The sequence below is a fragment of the Dipodomys spectabilis genome, unplaced genomic scaffold, assembly GCF_019054845.1.
Source record: "Dipodomys spectabilis isolate Male_0828 unplaced genomic scaffold, ASM1905484v1 ptg000051l, whole genome shotgun sequence".
NCBI classification, from domain to species: Eukaryota; Metazoa; Chordata; class Mammalia; order Rodentia; family Heteromyidae; genus Dipodomys; species Dipodomys spectabilis.
In genome coordinates this window covers 2,275,680-2,293,777 of record NW_024870728.1, presented here as the reverse complement: position 1 = coordinate 2,293,777, position 18,098 = coordinate 2,275,680, and the positions used below count along the sequence as shown (strand labels likewise).

General features: G+C 54.0%; 1 protein-coding gene and 1 long non-coding RNA gene across 2 annotated transcripts in view; one reads left to right on the top strand and one right to left on the bottom strand.

Annotated features, from left to right (window-relative positions):
* The window catches only part of Armc9 (armadillo repeat containing 9), a 114,144-nt gene extending 105,633 nt beyond the window's left edge, over positions 1-8,511 (top strand). Inside the window, exons 24-25 of the mRNA XM_042679268.1 lie at positions 6,817-6,977; positions 8,452-8,511. Of these exons, the coding sequence (XP_042535202.1) occupies positions 6,817-6,977; positions 8,452-8,474 (184 nt within the window). The 3' untranslated portion in view covers positions 8,475-8,511. The remainder of the gene's footprint in view (positions 1-6,816; positions 6,978-8,451) is intronic.
* Positions 646-8,374, bottom strand: LOC122107503. Its single transcript, XR_006147360.1, has 3 exons — positions 8,288-8,374; positions 3,393-3,644; positions 646-1,267 (listed from the first exon to the last, which is right to left on the bottom strand). It is a non-coding gene; the product is annotated as an uncharacterized LOC122107503 (long non-coding RNA).
* Positions 8,512-18,098: the final 9,587 nt, after the last annotated feature.

Here is an 18,098-nt window from a genome sequence, read left to right as displayed (position 1 = left end):
GCTCAAGAATAGTACCCAGGCTCTGAGTTCAAGCCTCAGGTCCAGCATGCACACGTGCACACACCTACACACACACACACATGTGCGTGTGCGCACACACACACACACACACACACACAAGATGAAACAATGAATTTTGTGCTTAGACTTAGGACCCACCCTCAAGATACCTTATTATACATATGCAAATGCTTCAGAATCCAAAATCATCTGAGATACAGAACACTTCTGGCTTCCAAGCCTTCAGAGAAGCGATTTGAACCTGTGTAGAGGTATGTGTGTGCTTGTTCACACCCACGTGTGCACATCCCCATACTGAGGCTTAAACTCGGGGCCTTGAGTTTCACTCGGCTTTTTCCACTCAGGCTGGTACTCCACCACTTGAGTCATGCCTCCACGTCTATCTTTTGCAGGTCAGACAGAGATAAGAATCTCAAGGATGGGGCTGGGAAGGTGGCTCAGTGGTAGAGTGCTTGACTTGCATGTATGAGGCCCTGGGTTTGATTCCTCAGCACCACATACACAGACAAAACCAGAAGTGGTGCTGTGGCTCAAGTGGTAGAGTGCTAGCCTTGAGCTGAAGAGCTGAGGGACAGTGCCTCAAGGCACAAAAAAAAGTGTCTCAAGGATTTGTCTGCTGGACTTCATACTATGATCCTCAGATCTCAGCCTCCTAGGATTATAGGTGTGAGCCATCAGCTCCCCGCCTAGTGGCTTTTAAAACAATGCAAGAAGTTTTTACCCTTTCATGTATCCCCGAGAATGTATGTCATTTTCGGAGCAGGCTTCAGGAAGTAGGCCAGCACTAGAGCAGACCCCTGTGTGTGCACACACAAGCGCACGTAGCATGCGACTGCGCACACAGCAGGGCACACAGCCGGCTCCTCGTGTGGAGCCCACCATCGCCCGGCCTCCTCCACCTTCTGGTTTTGCTGGTTTGCTGAGATGTCCGTAGCTGTGATCCAGAGATGCTTGTGAACCTCATGAGCAGAGATCACACAGGGGGCCCTGAGCCCCTTCTCTGGTGTCCTCTTGCGCACGGAGGGGACACAGGATCCTCTGCCTGACGTGCTCCGCAGCCAGGTGACTCAGCAGCATTCCAGCCCAGGTGAAGATGAAGGCTTGCTGCCTTCCACCGCGCGTCCCTGGCAGCACAATGTCCCATTGATGGCCACGCAGAGGAAGTAGCGGGCAGCCAGGTCACTCGGCACCTGCCGGCAGGGCCCTCCCAGCCACCACATGGAGCAAGCGTGTTTTCCACATGTTCCTGCAGCAAATGACATTCTCTGAGTTGGGTGACTGCCATACAGACTTGCCCTTCACGACCTTTCTCTGCTCTGGCCTGACCTGGCCTTTCTTTTCCCCAAGCAGGGCCGTTTCCTGACTCTGGCTCTCCCAGCTTGCCAAGCTCATGCTGGGCAGAGCATTTTTCCCCAGCCAGTGGGTGGGGCCGGCAAGTGGGAGGAGCCAACCAGAGGGAGTCCCTGTTGTGCTTAGGCTGATACAGCAGGAGTTGTGTCCTGGGCAAAGGAAAGGGTGAGGTGGCTTTGGAGGTCGGAGGTTAAGGTCCTCCCACTTACAAACCTGGTATCTACGGAGAGAGAAAGCCCACCCTCAGATGTAGTTTGTGATGATGGAGACCTGGGTAATCGCACTGCCATGGGGCAGCCAGCAGGCTCTCAGCCCAAAGAGCACCTGCTGGCAGAACTCCGTCCAGCCCAGAGAAGGTCCATCGTGTTCTTTCTTTTTTAATGCCAGTCCTGGGACTTGAATTCAGGGCCTGAGCACTGTCCCTGGGCTTCTTTTTGCTCAAGGCAGCACTCTATCACTTGAGCCACAACACCACTTCTGGCTTTTTCTTCTATCTTTTTCGGTTTTTTTTTTGGTTGGTTGTGGGGCCTGGGCACTGTCCCTCAGCTCTTCAGCTCAAGGCCAGCACTCTACCACTTGAGCCACAGCGCCACTTCTGGTTTTCTGGTAGTTTATTGGAGATAAGAGTCTCACAGACTTTCCTGGCCGGGTTGGCTTTGAACCCCAATCCTCAGATCTCAGCCTCCTGAGTAGCTAGGATTACAGGCATGAGCCCCCGGTGCCCAGCTATTTCTGGGATTTTCTGGTGTGAGGAATCGAACCAAGGGGGCTACATGCATGCTAGGCGAGCACTCTGCCACTAAGCTGCATTCCCAGCCCCGGTGCATTTTTTCTCTGCGGGCCGTCCACTGATCAGGCGAGTCCCATCCTCACTCTTGTTTTATTAACATCTCAATCTTACCCAAAATCTAACATCACAGAGACATTCAGAATAATGTCTGCCCACCAAGGCCCAGACAAATGGACACATCAGAATAACCATCCTCAGGACTTTGATACACTTCCGGTTACTGTCCAAAAGGCAATCCCTTTCCTGTAATCCTGGGGCTGAGAGATTACAGATTCCTGGACCCTGCTGCCCCGCCTTTTTTCTTCTCTGCTTCCTGGAAGTTCACCTGGGCTGACCCTTGACCACCGCCTGACCTAACGGTCCCTTTGGCTCTAAAGCACCGTGAGTAGAGGTGGCCGGACTCCTGGGCCTGTGGAGCTGGCAGCTCTGGGCCAGCTGCCATGTGATGCGGGGCCCCGCCTCCCTGTCGCAGTACTGCGGCCGGTGACACGCAGAGGGCCCCAAATGATAGCAAAGAAAACTAGCTGGCTCTCACCTGTCATCCTAGCTACTCAGGAGGCTGAGATCTGAGGATCTAGGTTCAAAGCCAGCCCGGGTAGATAAATCCAATGGACTTATCTCCTGCTAACCAGCAAAAAGCTGGAGGTGACAATGTGGCTCAAGTGGAGAGTTCTGGCTTCAATTAGATAAAGCAAAGCATAAGAACCTCTGAACTCAAGCCTCCATACCAGCACTTGATTATAAAGGAAGAGTAAAAACAAGCATGGGAGGGTTTGTCACTGTGTATGCATATGTACTCTGCCGTCCTCCTCCACTTTTTTTTTTTTTTGTCAGTCGGGCTTGAACTCGGCCTGGGCGCTGTCTCTCAGCTCTTCAGCTCAAGGCCAGTGCTCTACTACTTGAGCCACAGCGCCACTTCTGGCTTTTTCTGTTTATGTGGAGCTGAGGAGTTGAACCCAGGGCCTCCGGCATGCAAGGCAAGCGCTCTACCACTGAGCCACCTTCACAGCCCCCCACTTTCTTGCTCTCAACTTATGCTCTACTACTTAACCATGCTTCCAGTCCAGCTTTTAGATGATTGTATTAGAGATAAAGTCTCGCAGACTTTTCTGCCCAGGCTGGCTTTGAACTGGGATCCTCCAGGTCTCTGCCTCTTGAGTAGCTAGTTTTCTTTTAATATCAGGCACGAGCCACCGGTGCCCAGTTTTATATCATTCGTTTACAACCTCACCTGACTGGTCAGATCTTCCCACTTTGAATTAGCGAAGAGAGAATTTCATCTGGTTGACCTATGGTCTCGTGGCCTGGCGCCGTCTCTGCCACTCGCGTAGTTTTTCAGTGAATGAAAGCAAACAGGGCATCAGCCTCACGGACCCTCGCAGGAGTAGGTGCAGCACGAGGTGGAGCAGATGCTGTAGACCGTGGAGAGCGGCAGGGCCCTGCTGTCACTGGTGAAAATGTGCTCCCGGGTCAAAGGTAGAACCTGATAGTATCAGTGGTAGAAAAATGAATTTGATTTAACATTGAAAAAAAAAATAAAAGCTAAATCCTCCCCATCTTTCAAACCGGATTGTGCAACTGGAGTCTCTCAGATTCCAGGAATTGCCGTGTGCCATCCCCGAATGCCAATAAAGAATGTGCTGAAGGGCAAAGGGAGATTTTATTACAGGGCGCCGGCAGCCGTGGGAAGACAGGACTTTGGTTTATCTCCAGCTGTCTTCAGCCATCTTGGGATGAGAAAGGTAGAGAGGCACAGATGTGTGCAGAGCGGGCCTGTGGAGCGCTGTCCCAGGACCGCTTAGGTGGGGCCTTGTTACACTAAGTCACTGACACCTGGCCAGCGGTCCCGCCTTTCCCACGCGCCAAGATGGCAATCAAGTCTTAGCTGCAGAGAGAATTGCTCAGAACATAGGACAGGTACAAAATGGAGGACTCTGGGATGCCCAGTCTTCATGTAGCTTCCTTTCTGAGACAATAACTCAGTGTTGCTCAGCAAGAGCAATTAATTTTGTTTTGAAAGCTAGGTACTGGGCTGGGAGGTGGCTTAATGGTAGAGTGCTTGCCTGGCATGCATGAAGCCCTGGGTTCCATTCCTCAGTACCACATAACAGAAAAGACCGGAAGTGGTGCTGGCTCAAGTAGTAGAGTGCCAGCCTTGAGCAAAAAAAGAAACTCAGGGACAAGTGCCTAGGCCCCAGGACTGGCAAAAACCTAGTACTGGTTACCTTCTGCCTGTAATCCTAGCTTCTCAGGCTGAGATCTGAGGATCATAGTTCAAAGTCAGCCTGGGGAGGAAAGTCCATGAGAGTCTTGTTGCTCAAGTACTAGAGAACCAACCTTGACCACCCCACCCCACACACCAAAAAAAAAAAAAAAAAGAGGCTAAGGGACAGTGCTCATATTCTGCGTTCAAGCCCTAACTCTAGAAAGAAAAAGCTTTTTTAGTTGTTGGTCGTGGGACTTGAACTCTGGGCAAGGGCACTGTCCCTCAGCTCTTCAGCTCAAGGTTAGCACTCTACCGCTTGAGCCACAGTGCCACTTCCGGTTTTCTGGTGGTTAATTGAGGATAACAGTCCCACAGACTTTCCTGCCTGGGCTGGCTTTGAACCTCAATCCTTAGATCTCAGCCTCCTGAGTAGCTAGGATTACAGACATGAACCACCAGTGTGCAGCAAGAAAAAGCTTTTCAGCCGGAGCCTTGCCTGAGCCCCTGGCCTCCTCCAGGAAGTCTATCTTATATTCACTAGGGTCCTGGGCTCCACACCCCAGTAAAGAGCACACTCCCCATCTGCCCCATCAGTGTCCTGGCCAGGGGGACCCCTCCTTTAGCAGGGGTGCATAGACCCTGTATAGCTCACACAGAATAAGTCACCCACATAGAGGAGGAAGACAGGCCGCCCCTGCCTGAGGCCTCTGCACTGAGTGGTGACCACACCCCCAGGTGATGATCTTGGGGTTCCGTGTCTTCAGACATGTTTGGGGAAATGGATACCTCGAGGTAGTGAGGGCCCCAGGGCGAAGTTGGGCCTGCACTGCCCATGGCCCAGAGGCAGGAAGAGAGGCCCCAGGCCCGTGGCAGGTGGCTGCAGATGCCTGGCATAATGTCACCGGGCTTGGGGACGGGGGACTGGGGGGGCGGGTGTCTCTGTAGGCTGCTTTGTCCCTCCATGCGGCACACTCTCTGCAAGGTGGCTGCGGGCCCCCTCGGCTCTGTGTGTGACCCCAGGAAGGCCCCTGAACTTCAGACCCTCTCAGTCTTTACACCTAATGAATGAGGTGTAGCACACAGGCAGACTCAGCGCGCCTTCTCCACCCGGCCCCCATCAGAAACTGACCCGCGCACTTCGGTTGGTCCGGCCGGCGCCTGCGCACTACCCCACAGCTCTGGAGGGAGAGGCCCGAGCCGCACTCCCCTGGACTTGAAGCCACCTGTGTCCCAGGATACACTGCACACCGGCCCTTCCCTGCTCCAGAGAACACCCGTCCTCCTTAGCTAGCGGCCCTTCCTCCATCCTGCAGGCCAGCCGCAATTCCGGGAGGCCAGTGTGACCCGCCATCTCGGTCACCACTGCCGCCCTGCGTGAGGCGACCCCGCACACATCCCACGCCCTCAAGGACAGAGGAAGGTGCCCTTGAGGGGACGGAGCTCGAGCTGCGTGCCCGCCCTGCCGCCTGCAGTTCTCCCTCACCAACAGCGGACCCGTGGATGTCGTTGGAAACCACCAGTTTCATTCCGGCTGTCCAAGGCCGCCCATGTCTGAGCATGGAAACGCCTTCTCCAGCCTCGCAGACAGCAAGTGGCCGGGACACGCTGCTGTCCAGAAGCCTTAATAACTCACGCCACAGCAATGCTGGGTCTGACCCCTCTCTCTGGACCCCGCCCCGCCCACCCTGGGCAGCTGTCTTCATTCGCAAGGACCGAGGGCGGCTCTTGGCCTGTCTCCAAAGCCATCTCTTCTCTGACTGGCCCGTGCCACCTCCTCCTTCCTCTGAGGGGCATCCCTCAGTCACCTGCACAGCCCCGCACCACTGGCTCAGGATCAGGGTTTGAAGCCAGACTAGGCAAGAAAGTCCCTGACACTTATCTCCAGTTAACCACCAAAAAGCGCAAAGTGGAGCCGTGGCTCGACGCGGTAAAGTACTAGCCATTAGCGATTAAAAAAAACAAAAACTTAAAAAAACCTCAGCAACAGCACCCAGAGCCAGAGTTCAAGCCCCCAGACCACACACTCGCATGCATGCGCACGCGCGCACGCACACACACACACACACACACGCACGCACACTTCTCCATATTGTGAAGCGGGCTAATTCTGCAGCCCACTTTGTCAAGTTCCACGGCACGTTCACCGGTTCAGGGACCCCGTCCTGCCGCCGTCTTTTCCTGACTGCTGATGTAAATGCCACCGCTCCCAGGCGCTGCTCTGCTTTCTGCTTAGCATTTCTTTCTGCACAGGCCAGGATTCAGCCCCACTGGGCCGGGCCCTGCCCCAGGCCTTGACACCACTGTGTGGCATCTCTTTCCCCTCCTTTGTTTTTTCTTTTTTCCTTTTTTTCCCCTGATACTAAGGCTGCCAGTGCCCAGCTCCTCCCCCCACGATTATTAACCCTTTGCTTACCAGCTGAGAGCTCTACATTGCATTTTCCTCCCCTAGGGAATTCCCATCCACCTTTACCTGCAGGCTGTGGGCTCCTCAAGCTCCAGAGACCTCGGAGCTTAACTTGCCCAGGGAAAAGGCATCCGCTCCGGCCCCCCACTTCTCCCCCTGTGGCCCCCAGCACGCTAGCCGCCCCAGCTCCACTCGAGGCCTGCAGAGTAAGTCAGCCGAGCCCCAGGGGGTGGCCGGGTGGGGGGAGGACACTTTTTCAATGATTTTTAAAATTTTTATTAGGGGCCAGGAAGGTGGCTCAGTGGTAGAGCGCTTGCCTTGCATGCATGAGGCCCTGGGTTCGATTCCTCAGCACCACATAAGCAGGAAAAAAAAAAAGGCCAGAAGTGGTGCTGTAGCTCAAGTGGTAGAGTGCTAGCCTTGAGCTGAAGAGCTGAGGGACAGCGCCCAGGCCCAGAGTTCAAGCCCCATGACCAACCCAAAAAAATTTTTTTTATTATTATAAAGGTGACAGAGGTTACGGTTGCGTACGTCGGGTAAAGAGTACATTTCTTTCTCGACAAGGTGGGAGGACATTTTGCCTCTGTTTGGATCCGTGTCCGTTGTGTGCATATCAGGCAAAGGAGGTTCTCCCCTTCTCCATGAGCAGAGGCCAGTTACCCCTCATAACCTTCCCTGCCTGTTACTATTAAACAGCCACGGGTCGCAGCGGCTCCCGCACAGGTGCCACTGAGGCGCTTCCGCCGCCTGCGTCCCGTCCCGCACAGACAAGAAGCCCCCACGCCCACCCCGGCCGCCTGACTGGCTCTGTGTGCCAGCCTGGCTCTCATGGGAGGCTGTGTGTGTGTGTGTGTGTGTGTGTGTGTGTGTGTGTGTGTGTGTGTCCCTGCCTCCGCCAGGCAGCCTGGAAGTCAAACAGAGAAGCAGATGCGGCCTGTGGGCCGGTGCCCCCAGGATCCCCGGGGTGCCCTTTGAGCTCACCATCAGACTCACCTCTCCATCTTTCTTGGTACCCTCCCAGGCTCAGCCAGCAGACTGCCTTCCCCCACACCCCCACCCCCCAGTTCTCCACCACATCGAAGCTCTAGACCTTTCCAGAAGATTGCACTAAGAATGAGAGCATCAGGCAGTCCAGAATACAACATGCACTCCCAGAACCGCCCCAGCCCTCCCTCCCCACTCCCTGCCTGGCCAAGTGTAGAGTGGGGGACCTCCTTGACCCCCAGAATCACAGTGAGGGCACGGCTCTGGTCAGACTCCCCCCACCCCACCGCCCAGGCCCAGATGCAGCAGCAGGCAATTCCACACAGTCGGGTCAAGGGGCAGGCGGTCAGGCCCAACCCTGCCCTGCCCTAGGTCGAACACCCCCCCCCCCCCCCCCGCCCTGGTCAGAGGAGCCGGGCGATGAGGATCACCGTGCAGCCCAGGGGCTGGAGGCGGCTGCAGCCAGGGACATCCCATGCCGGCCCGCGTCCTGTGCGGACACCAGCCAGCCCAGGCCGGCAGCAGAGCTCACCAGGCCGCCTGCTTCCTGTGGGGCAAAGATCGTGACCAAACGAGCCGCCCGCATGGCCACAGAGCCCAGCCTGGCACGAGAACCTTCTCTGTTGTGTTTGCACATGGCGGGCTGGCGGACACAGAGGCGTTCTGTGCCCAGACCACGCGGCTTTTCTTCTGCAGGCAGCCAGCCTCACAGGAAGTGAGGGTGGCTTCCGTCCCCCCGTGTCACCTGACTCCCAGCCAGCAGCTGCAGGTGACAGATGTGAAGGGACGGTTGTGAGCCCCATGGAGGCTGGGAGCCTCCCAGCCGAGCACCGAGGAAGGAGATCGCTCCAGGCAACCGGGAGCCAGCGAGCTGGGATGCCGATGCCCTCCGACACAGGACGCGGAGAGCCCGCCCCGCCCTCCCCTCGCTCTCAGGAGACCTAGCCCCAGAACCGGGCCATGGATTCTACCACCCAGCGCCCAGCCAGCGCAGGAGCCCGGCAGCCTTATGGAAGACCCCTCTGCCCACTGCCTCGGCAGCCACTGAATGCTTGCCTCCTTCTTCAAACTCCCATCAAGAAGAGGGGACCGGCCGGGCGCCAGTGGCTCCCACCTGTAATCCTAGCTACTGACTGAGGAGGCTGAGATCTGAGGATCATGGTTCAAAGCCAGCCCAGGCAGGAAAGTCCCTGAGACTCTTATCTCCAATAAACCACTAGAAAATGGGAAGTGGCACTGTGGCTCAAGTGGTAGAGCACTCGCCTTGAGCTGAAGAGCTGAGGGACAGCGCCCAGGCCCAGAGTTCAAGCCCCACAACCGACAAAAAAAAAAAAAAAAGAATGTGTTGCGTTCTGGTGTCTTCAGGGCAGCCCCGAGCCGCCTTAGAAAGGTAACCAGGTCTAGCCGGGTGCCGGTGGCTCACACCTACGATGCTAGCTGAGATCTGAGGATCAGGGTTCAAAGCCAGCTCAGGCAGAAAAGTCCCCATAGAGACTCATCTCCAATGAAGTGGCGCTGTGGCTCAAATGGTAGTGCGCTAGTCTTGAGCACAGAGAGGCTCAGGGACAGCGCCCAGACCCTGAGCTCAAGTCCCAGAACTGACAAAAAAAAAAAAAGGAATCTGGTTTAGTTCAGCCTGGGGAGGCATGCCTACAATCCCAGCACTTGGGAGGCTGAGGGAGGAGGATCTCAAAGTAGAGGCCACCCTGAACTTTGTGAGTCCAAGGCCTGACCAGTTTAATGCCTGTTTTTCCCTCCCCCCCCCCCCCCCAGTTAAGCCCATAAATAGGCTCCTCACCAAGCCTGGCACCAGGCCCAAGCCCCGGGCCCAGAACAGAACACCACATTCAGAGCCAGCTTGGCACAGGTGCCTCGAGTTACCCAAACAGTAAACCTGAATAAATGAGTATTTAGAGAGACAGAGAATGCCATCCCCTCCTGGTGGGGGCAGGGGATTCCCCCCAGTAGAGATGTTTTTGGCCCCCTGGTCCTGAATGAAGAACAAGCCCTCAGAAGAGCAGGCTGGGGGGACCAAGCCTAAGATGTGCAGGTAAAAAGCTAGAGCCACAGGAGGTCGGAACATGTCTGTGGGCAGGCGTGGGCGGTCCTGGCACAGCTCTGTTCTCAGAGAAGATGGTTTTATTCTGTCTGGATGTAAGCAAAAAAGGGGGTTTCATGGAATATGGTAAATTAGCTGGTGGAGGAGGATTTGATCCCATTCACGTGTGTATACACATATTTATATTTACATAAAGATATATAGATATAGATATATCCAAGTGTAGTGATGCATGCCTGTAATCCCAACACTTAAGAAACTGATGTGGGGGGGGGGGGGGCTGGGAAGGTGGCTCAGTGGTAGAGCGCTTGCCTTGCATGCCTGAGGCCCTGGGTTCGATTCCTCAGCACCACATAAGCAAAAAAGAAAAAAAGCCGGAAGTGGCGCTGTGGCTCAAGTGGTAGAGCGCTAGCCTTGCCGAAGAGCCGAGGGACAGCGCCCAGGCCCAGAGTTCAGGCCCCACGACCGGACCCAAAAAAGAAAAGAAAAAAAGAAAGAAACTGATGTAGGGAGGTGGTACTGGGGCTCAAGTGGTGGAGCACGAGTCTTAGCCTTAGCCTTGAGCACAAACAGGCTCAGGGACAGCCTCCAGGCCACAAGTTTAAAAGGCCAACTGACCAAAAAACAAAACGAAACAAAAAAAGACTGCCAGGTGCCAGTGGCTCACACCTGTCATCCTAGATGCTCCGGAGGCTGAGATCTGAGGATCAGGGTTCAAAGCCAGTGGGGGCAGGAACACTTGTGAGCCTTATCTCCCATAAACCACCAGAAAACCAGAAGTGGCACTGGGACTCAAGTGTTAAGAGTACTTGCCTTAAGCTGAAGAGCTGAGGGAAAACGCCCAGACCCAAAGTTCAAGCCCAAGACTGTATATAATTAATGCGTGAAAGGTAAAATAGGAAGCATGTTCATTAAGAATAAGTCTGAAGCCAGGCACTGGTGGCTCACACCTGTAATCCTGGCTACTCAAGAGGCTGAGATCTGAGGATTGAGGTTCAAGACAGCCAGGGCAGGAAAGTCCGGGAAACTCTTATCTCCAATAAACCACCAGAAAACCGGAAGTGGCGCTAGTGGTAGAGCACTAGCCTTTACTGAAGAGCTGAGGGACAGCGCTCAGGCCCCACACCCCCTCTAGCCCTGGCTTGGCCTGCAGAAGCCTCCAGTGTAAACACCGCCCAGCCTCAGGTACTAGGCAGAGGGACGTGGAGGCCGGGGTGGGGCCCTTGCAGAGGAGTGAGAGCCTCCTCCCCACACCCCAGATTCCTCAGGGCCAGCTGCCTGGCACCTCTTTCCACTGCCTGGTGTGAAGGAAAGACAATCTCTTAGAGGTGAGAGGTCTCGCTGTGCTGACTTCACTGGTGGAGGCCTGGGTGGGCCTGCAGGAGAAGTAAACACCGCCCGGCCAGGGCCCTGGAGGCCACGCCAAGCCACACAGGTACACATTCTGAAGCTTAAGGCTGGAAACGTCCTGAGTGCCGGGACTGCAGGGATGTGGCACCATGCTTCGGCTCTTTTGCTTTGAACCAAAGCAAAAGATTGGATTTGACTCAAGAAAGAAAACTGATTTGCTCTCTGATGAAACACACACGTCTCCCACCTCCTGTGCTCTGCCCCAGGATCAGGTGGTACGCGGAGAAAGCACTCACCGCGCAGAAGCTGAGGGAGAATGGGAAGGCCCAGACAGCTGGGCACAGCTGAGCCTCGGAAGTCACAGTCTGAGGGCTCATCCTTCCTCACAAGTTCCAAGACTCTGCTCATGGCTTCCCTTGACCCATTTCATGGGAAAATCTTAGGAGTCAAGTAATTTGATCTCTAGGTTATTTATAATTTATTTTTATTTTGGCATTACTGGGGTTTGAACTCAGGGCCTTTTGCTATGCTGATTCTCTACAACTGGAGCCAAGCCTTTTAGCTTTCAGTAGTGAGGCTTGAACTCAAGGCCAAAGCACCGTACTTGAACTTTTTTTTTTTTTCTTTTTTGGGGTCCAGTCGTGGGGCCTGAACTCTAGGCCTGGGCGCTGTCCCTGCGCTCTTCAGCTCAAGGCGAGCACTCTACCACTTGAGCCACAGTGCCACTTCCAGTTTTCTATTGGTTTATTGGAGACAAGAGTCTCACAGACTTTCCTGCCCGGACTGGCTTTGAACCTCGATCCTTAGATCTCAGCCCCTGAGTAGCTAGAATTATAGGTGTGAGCCACCGGCGCCTGGCTAGCTTTTTTAAATGCTTGATTTATTCATGTATTTGACTTTTTCTCCTGTAGATTGGGTTAATTTCTAGCCTCCGTTTATACAGTTGAGCTAGCAGACAGTTGGACTATTTATAAATAAGTTGTTGGGTTTTTTTTTGGGGGGGGGTCCGGTCGTGGGGCCTGAACTCGGCCTGGGCACTGTCCCTCAGCTCGTCAGCTCAAGGCTAGCGCTCTACCACTTGAGCCACAGTGCCACTTCCGGCTTTTCTCTTTTTGCTTCCGTGATGCTGAGGAATCGAACCCAGGGCCTCAGGCATGCAAGTGCTCTACCACTGAGCCACCTTCCCAGCCCCTGTTGGTATTTTTTGAAGCATATTTCTACAGTTTTTGGAAGGCAGAGACAAGGAGGATCTCAAATTTGAGGACAGCCTGGGCTACATAGGAAGACTCTGGCTCAAAAAATAAAATTAGAGAAAGCAAAGAGGGCTGGAGATACACCTCAGGTGGTAGAGCACCCATTTAGAAAGTGTCAAGACCCGAGTTCAAACCCTAGTACCAGAACAACTAAGATTAATGCCAAAAAATGAGAAAATAGTAAACTTTTTTAATGAAAAAGAAGTCTGCCCTTGTATTTGCATGACACTATCTTATCTAACGCTGGTCTCATTCCAATAAAACTTTATTTATAAAATGAGCAGCCGGCGCACAGGCCAATTTGCTCATTGATTGTTTTTAAATAGTATATCACTGAGGTTTTGGTGCCCCCTTAAATTTGCCATGCCTGGTGAACGCCGGACCCCCATCACTGTAATCATGGCTCTGGATCTGGGGGTTCCTCCTGGGCCTCCCAGGGGACCTGGCAGCACCGCCTTTGGCTGAGTGGCTGGGCCTGTCTGTCTGACCATCTTCATCGCCTTAGACCGTTCATGGTGAGTCATATTCAAGAGTGATTGAGTTAGCCTTGGCACAGAGCAGACCTCCAAGATCTATTAGCTTCCCAGTGGAGCTATGATGGGCCGAGTTGTGCATCTGTGGACACAGAGCAGTAGGGGCCTCACTCAGGTCTGGCTGTTGGCCGGAATTCTCGCTTCTCCAGTGAGGCCTCATCCCTCAGCAAGCCTGCTGGGTCTCAGGCAACCACTGCTGGGAGAGCTGCAGCCTCTCCAACATCGTGGCCAAAATGGATCACATGGTCAAAGCCAGAGGCTGTCTGCAGGACAAAAATACAGGGCCCTCTCTCTGCTCTTTTCTAGCTCTTTCTCAGCTCTTTCCTTCTCTTCTCTTTCCCAGCTCTCTTTCCCAGGCCTTTCTCCACCACGTGGAGGACCAAGATGGCCTGGTGCCAGCCGGAACCATGAATAAACCTAGCCCTACCTGAATGCCACGTGCGTGCTGCTGTTCTTACTCAGTTACCTCTTTTTAAAAACCTAACATAAATGGTGCCGTGACTCGGATAAAGGGCTTAAAGTCAGGATAGGTGGGATTGCTCTTTTTTTTCCTCTTTTTTCTTTTTTGTTTGTTTTTCCCTTTTTGCTCCAAGGAATACCCACAGTTCTGACAGCCTTTTGCGAACCCGTCTGTCTGCTGCGGACACAGCGCATTGATACCATTGCTGCCTTCACGTCCACGTCCACACCACTTCTCTACTCTGGTGAGTGAAACTACTCTCTACGGCTCTCTGTTGCTCAGTCTCTGTCCAGACGTGGCACCATGCCAGAGAGCTCCTACGGCCTTTAGCTGAAAGGCCGGTCACCTCTGAAGCCAAGGACGCTTGGCTTTGGAGGCTTGGCCATTTCTCTCTAGAGGGCTCTGGGGGAAGTCGGGAACCGCTTCTGCCTGGTCAGCTCTCCTTCACTCACCAGACTGACTCTACTCATTTAATGGGGTGCTGCGAATCACGCCTGAGCCGTGAAACCCCTTTGAAATGCCTCCTGCGCTCCCTGGAAAGCCAGAGCGCCTCATTTTATGCCATTCTCAGATGTAGACAGTTTCTGCCACTGCAATGGTAAATGGTCAGAAGTCTGTTTACTGGGGCTGGGAAGGTGGCTCAGTGGTAGAGCACTTGCCTTGCATGCTCGAGGCCCTGGGTTCGATTCCTCAGCACCACATAAGAAAAAAGCCAGAAGTGGCGCTGTGGCTGAAGTGGTAGAGCGCTAGCCTTGAGCTGAAGAGCTGAGGGACAGCGCCCAGGCCCAGAGTTCAGGCCCCACGACTGGACCCAAAAAAAAAAAAAAGAAGTCTGTTTACTTTCAGGCTTTCTTTGCTCTCTCTGCCATTCATGTCCAACTTTCCCTATCTCTTCCTTTCTCTTTTCTACATTTTTTTTTTCTGCTTATGTGGTGCTGAGGAATCAAACCCAGGGCCTCATGCATGCAAGGCAAGTGCTCTACCACTGAGCCACCTTCCCAGCCCCTCTTTTCTTTTTTTTTTTTTGGGGTCCGGTCGTGGGGCCTGAACTCTGGGCCTGGGCCTCAGCTCTTCAGCTCAAGGCTAGCATTCTACCACTTGAGCCACAGCGCCACTTCCAGCTTTTTTCTTTTTGCTTACGTGGTGCTGAGGAATCGAACCCAGGGCCTCAGGCATGCAAGGCAAGCGCTCTACCACTGAGCCACCTTCCAAGCCCCTCTTTTCTACATTTTGGCTTGTGCCCTGTAGAGTGTGACGCAGGCTGGGTCCCAGGGACCCCCCTCTAGGTTCCCTCCCAAAGGCTAGCTAATGTAGGCTTGATCTATTTGTTCAGGGTTTCTTTGCATTTTTTCAGAAATTCGCCATCTTGAGTTCGCCATCTTGGCCACATGGTGGGTTAAGGGTTTGGCCCCATCTGACCCTTAACCTTCCACCAAGCTTACTACTCCATCCAGCTATTCTAAGGTGCCTTGCTAACAAGTTGCTCTTTTCACAGGCCCTGGTAACTGAGGCCCAACCATCTGATGTGCTTTGTTAGCAAAGATGTCTAAACATTGTTGTCAAAAGTTTTGGGTTTTGAGTTTTGTCTTTTTTGTGTTGTGTTATGTATTCTGGTACTGACTACGTGACTCTAAAATATTGGGCATATCTGTGCTAAGATTCTCACATCTAAGAAGTTTTGTCATTCCAGAATATTTGTCGGTCAATTCTTGATAAGAACCAGGTAAGCTCTACTTATTCTACTTGATCTCCTTGTTGCTTTAATTGGAAATAATAAAGGGCTTCTGTGGTGAAGATTTCAATTCAAAGCCAACCTGGGCTGAAAAATCCCTAAGACTTCATCTCCCAACTAACCTGCAAAAAGCCAGGCTGGAAGCATGGCTCAAGACTCTTATCTCTAACCAGCCAAACACTGGAAGTGCTATTGTAACGTGGTAAAGCACTAGCCTTGAGCAGAAGTGCTCAGGGACAGTGCCCAGGCCTTGAGTTCAATCCTCCTTGAATACCAACTGGGACAAGCCATCCCAGCAACAAGCACCTAGACTCAGCTAGTCTGGGGAACAAGGGAACATGGACAGGAGTAAGAGGAGACGATGTCACTGTAAGGTCGGCTCCTGGATGGCGAGCAGACTCCACCCTCCTCGCAGCAAAGTCTCCACCCATTACCTGCGTTACCTAGGCAGCTGGGACACCAGGAAGAGGTCACATCTGCATCCGCTGAGGTCACATCTGAATTTGATGTGGCCACACCTTTCCCCGCCCATACCCTAGATAAGGCCTAGCGCAGGCCCAGATGCCCTCTCTCTGCTCTTTTCTAGCTCTTTCTCAGCTCTTTCCTTCTCTTTCCCAGCTGCCTTCTCTTCCTAGCTCTCTCTTTCCCACCTTTCCCAGACGTTCTCTTTTCGAGCTCTTTTCTCTTTCCCAGCTCTCCCAGCTCTCTTTCCCAGGCCTTTCCCCACCGCGTGGAGGACCAAGATGGCCTGGTGCCAGCCGGAACGGTGAATAAACCTACCCCTTACCTGAAAAAAAAAAAAAATACAGGGCCACTGGCCTGAAGGAGGACTGGTCTGGGACACGTGTGGCAGCGAGCGTGCACGTTCCTCCCTGGCCAGCTCTGAACACAACAAAATCGTTTCTCTCACTGTGCTTTAGCACCTCCATTTTAATTGAATTAAACACACACAACCTTAAGGTCCAGTCCCACCGGCCGTCTTCTAGAGAAAGCCCTGGCCTGAGAGAATGGCTACTGTCCAGGCAAGAGCACCGGCCCAGGTGGAGGTGATGGGTAGATTTACAGGAATAGATTGCAGGATTCAGAAAAGCCAGGCCTGGGGAGACCAATCACACACACACACCCACACACACACTCACACACACACACACACACACACACACTCCCCCACCCAACCCACCCCCGCCCAGGAGCCAATTCAGGGGCAGGAGATTTTCTTTTCTTTTTTGGTCAGTTGTGGGGCTTGAACTCTGGGCTTGGGCCCTGTCTCTGCGCTCTTCAGCTCAGGGTGAGTGCCCTACCACTTGAGCCACAGCGCCACTTCCATTTTTTAGTGGCTAATTGGAGATAAGAGTCTCACGGACTTTTCTGCCCAGGCTGGCTTTGAACCGTGATCCTCAGATCTCAGCCTCCTGAGTAGCTAGGATTACAGGTGTGAGCCACTGGCACCAGGCTAAGGGGCAGGAGATTTTCAAGGGAGGGGGAGGGCAGGGGGGCATGGCAGACCATCGCCATATTCAGAGCTGCAGCAGAGATGGGGAAGGGGCTGCCTGAGGCCACCTCTGCCAGCACCTTCCGCGGGCACTGAGCCCAGGTCACTTAGCACCCGAAGTTGAGGCTGTGATTTGGAGGCTGAGGGCTTGGAGTCATTACCATGGTGGCTCCCGCCTGTAATCCTAACTAATCAGGAGGATCTTGGTTCAAGGCTATCCTGGGTCAAAAAGTCCATAAGACTCCACCGCCAGTTAACCAATTAATGCAAAGCTGATGGAAGAGCAGCCGTGAGCAAGAATGCCAAGCAGCTGCGAGGCCTGGTGCCCTGTGGAATGGGAAAGCCAGGTGAGGCTGGGCCGCGGCCTGGGCAGCACTGCAGCACCTCATTTCAGGGCGTCCCAGGGCCCTTCCCGCCAGGCTGTGACAGCCCAGTTGATGGGCATGTGGACACATCCCTGCTGGCTTGGGGCCAGCCACACTCCCATCGCCCCAAGTGCCGCCCAGAAGCACGCCTACTTGAGTGCCCAGGGCGTGGAGCTGCGCTTGGCTACCGAGCTTCAACGATGAGTCATGACTTCCCGGACTGAAGAGCTTCACCAGACATGGGACTTGGGGGGGGGGGGTGTCCCCTGGCCTGGGATGGCAGTGGGGAGGGCTAACCAACAAGTAGGGTGTTCGCCAGCCTAGCAGGTTCCCAAGTAGCCTGACCTCGGACCACAGGCAAGGGAAAAGCCAGGCAGAGGGACGTGGTGCCCTCCAGGGCCAGAGTGGCAGGGGTGGGGCCAGGGATTCCCGGCAGAAGAGGGGGATATAGAAGAGTGGAGGCAAAGGCCACCAGAACAGGAAGTCACAGGCCCCCTCTCCGCGCCAACAGGAAGTGGTGTGATTAAAGGGACCACTGGGAGCCCGCCCACCTCCAGGCTACACTAAGGAGAATGTGAAGGTGTTGTATAGAGGGGTCACCATTTCATAGTGTGTGTGTGTGTGTGTGTGTGTGTGTGTGTGTGTGTGCGTGCGTGCACCAGTCTCAGGGCTTGAACTCAGGGCCTGGGCGCTGTCCCTGAAGTCTAGCACTTTACTATTTGAGCCATAGCACCACTTCTGGCTTTTTTCTGAGTAGTTAATTAGAGATAAGCACCTCACAGACTTTCCTGCCCGAGCTGACTTTGAACCATGTCCTCAGAGCTCGGCCTCCTGAGTAGCTAGGATGACAGACGTGAGCCGCCAGCAGCTGGCTTCATGGTGTGGCATTTGGCATCCTCTTGGATCCCATGTTGGGACCTCGGCCATCTGTAGCAAACAGTATGGACTCCCAGAGGGGAGCCTGCGGCCCAGAGCTCCACGCATGGAGCACAGGATGGCGGCCCTGGGCAGAGCCAGCTGAAGCTGCGGAAGTGGGTCATGGGCCCTCTCTGTGGCTCCATCTGAGGTGGACGGCGTAGCTGGCCTTGGCAGAGGACTG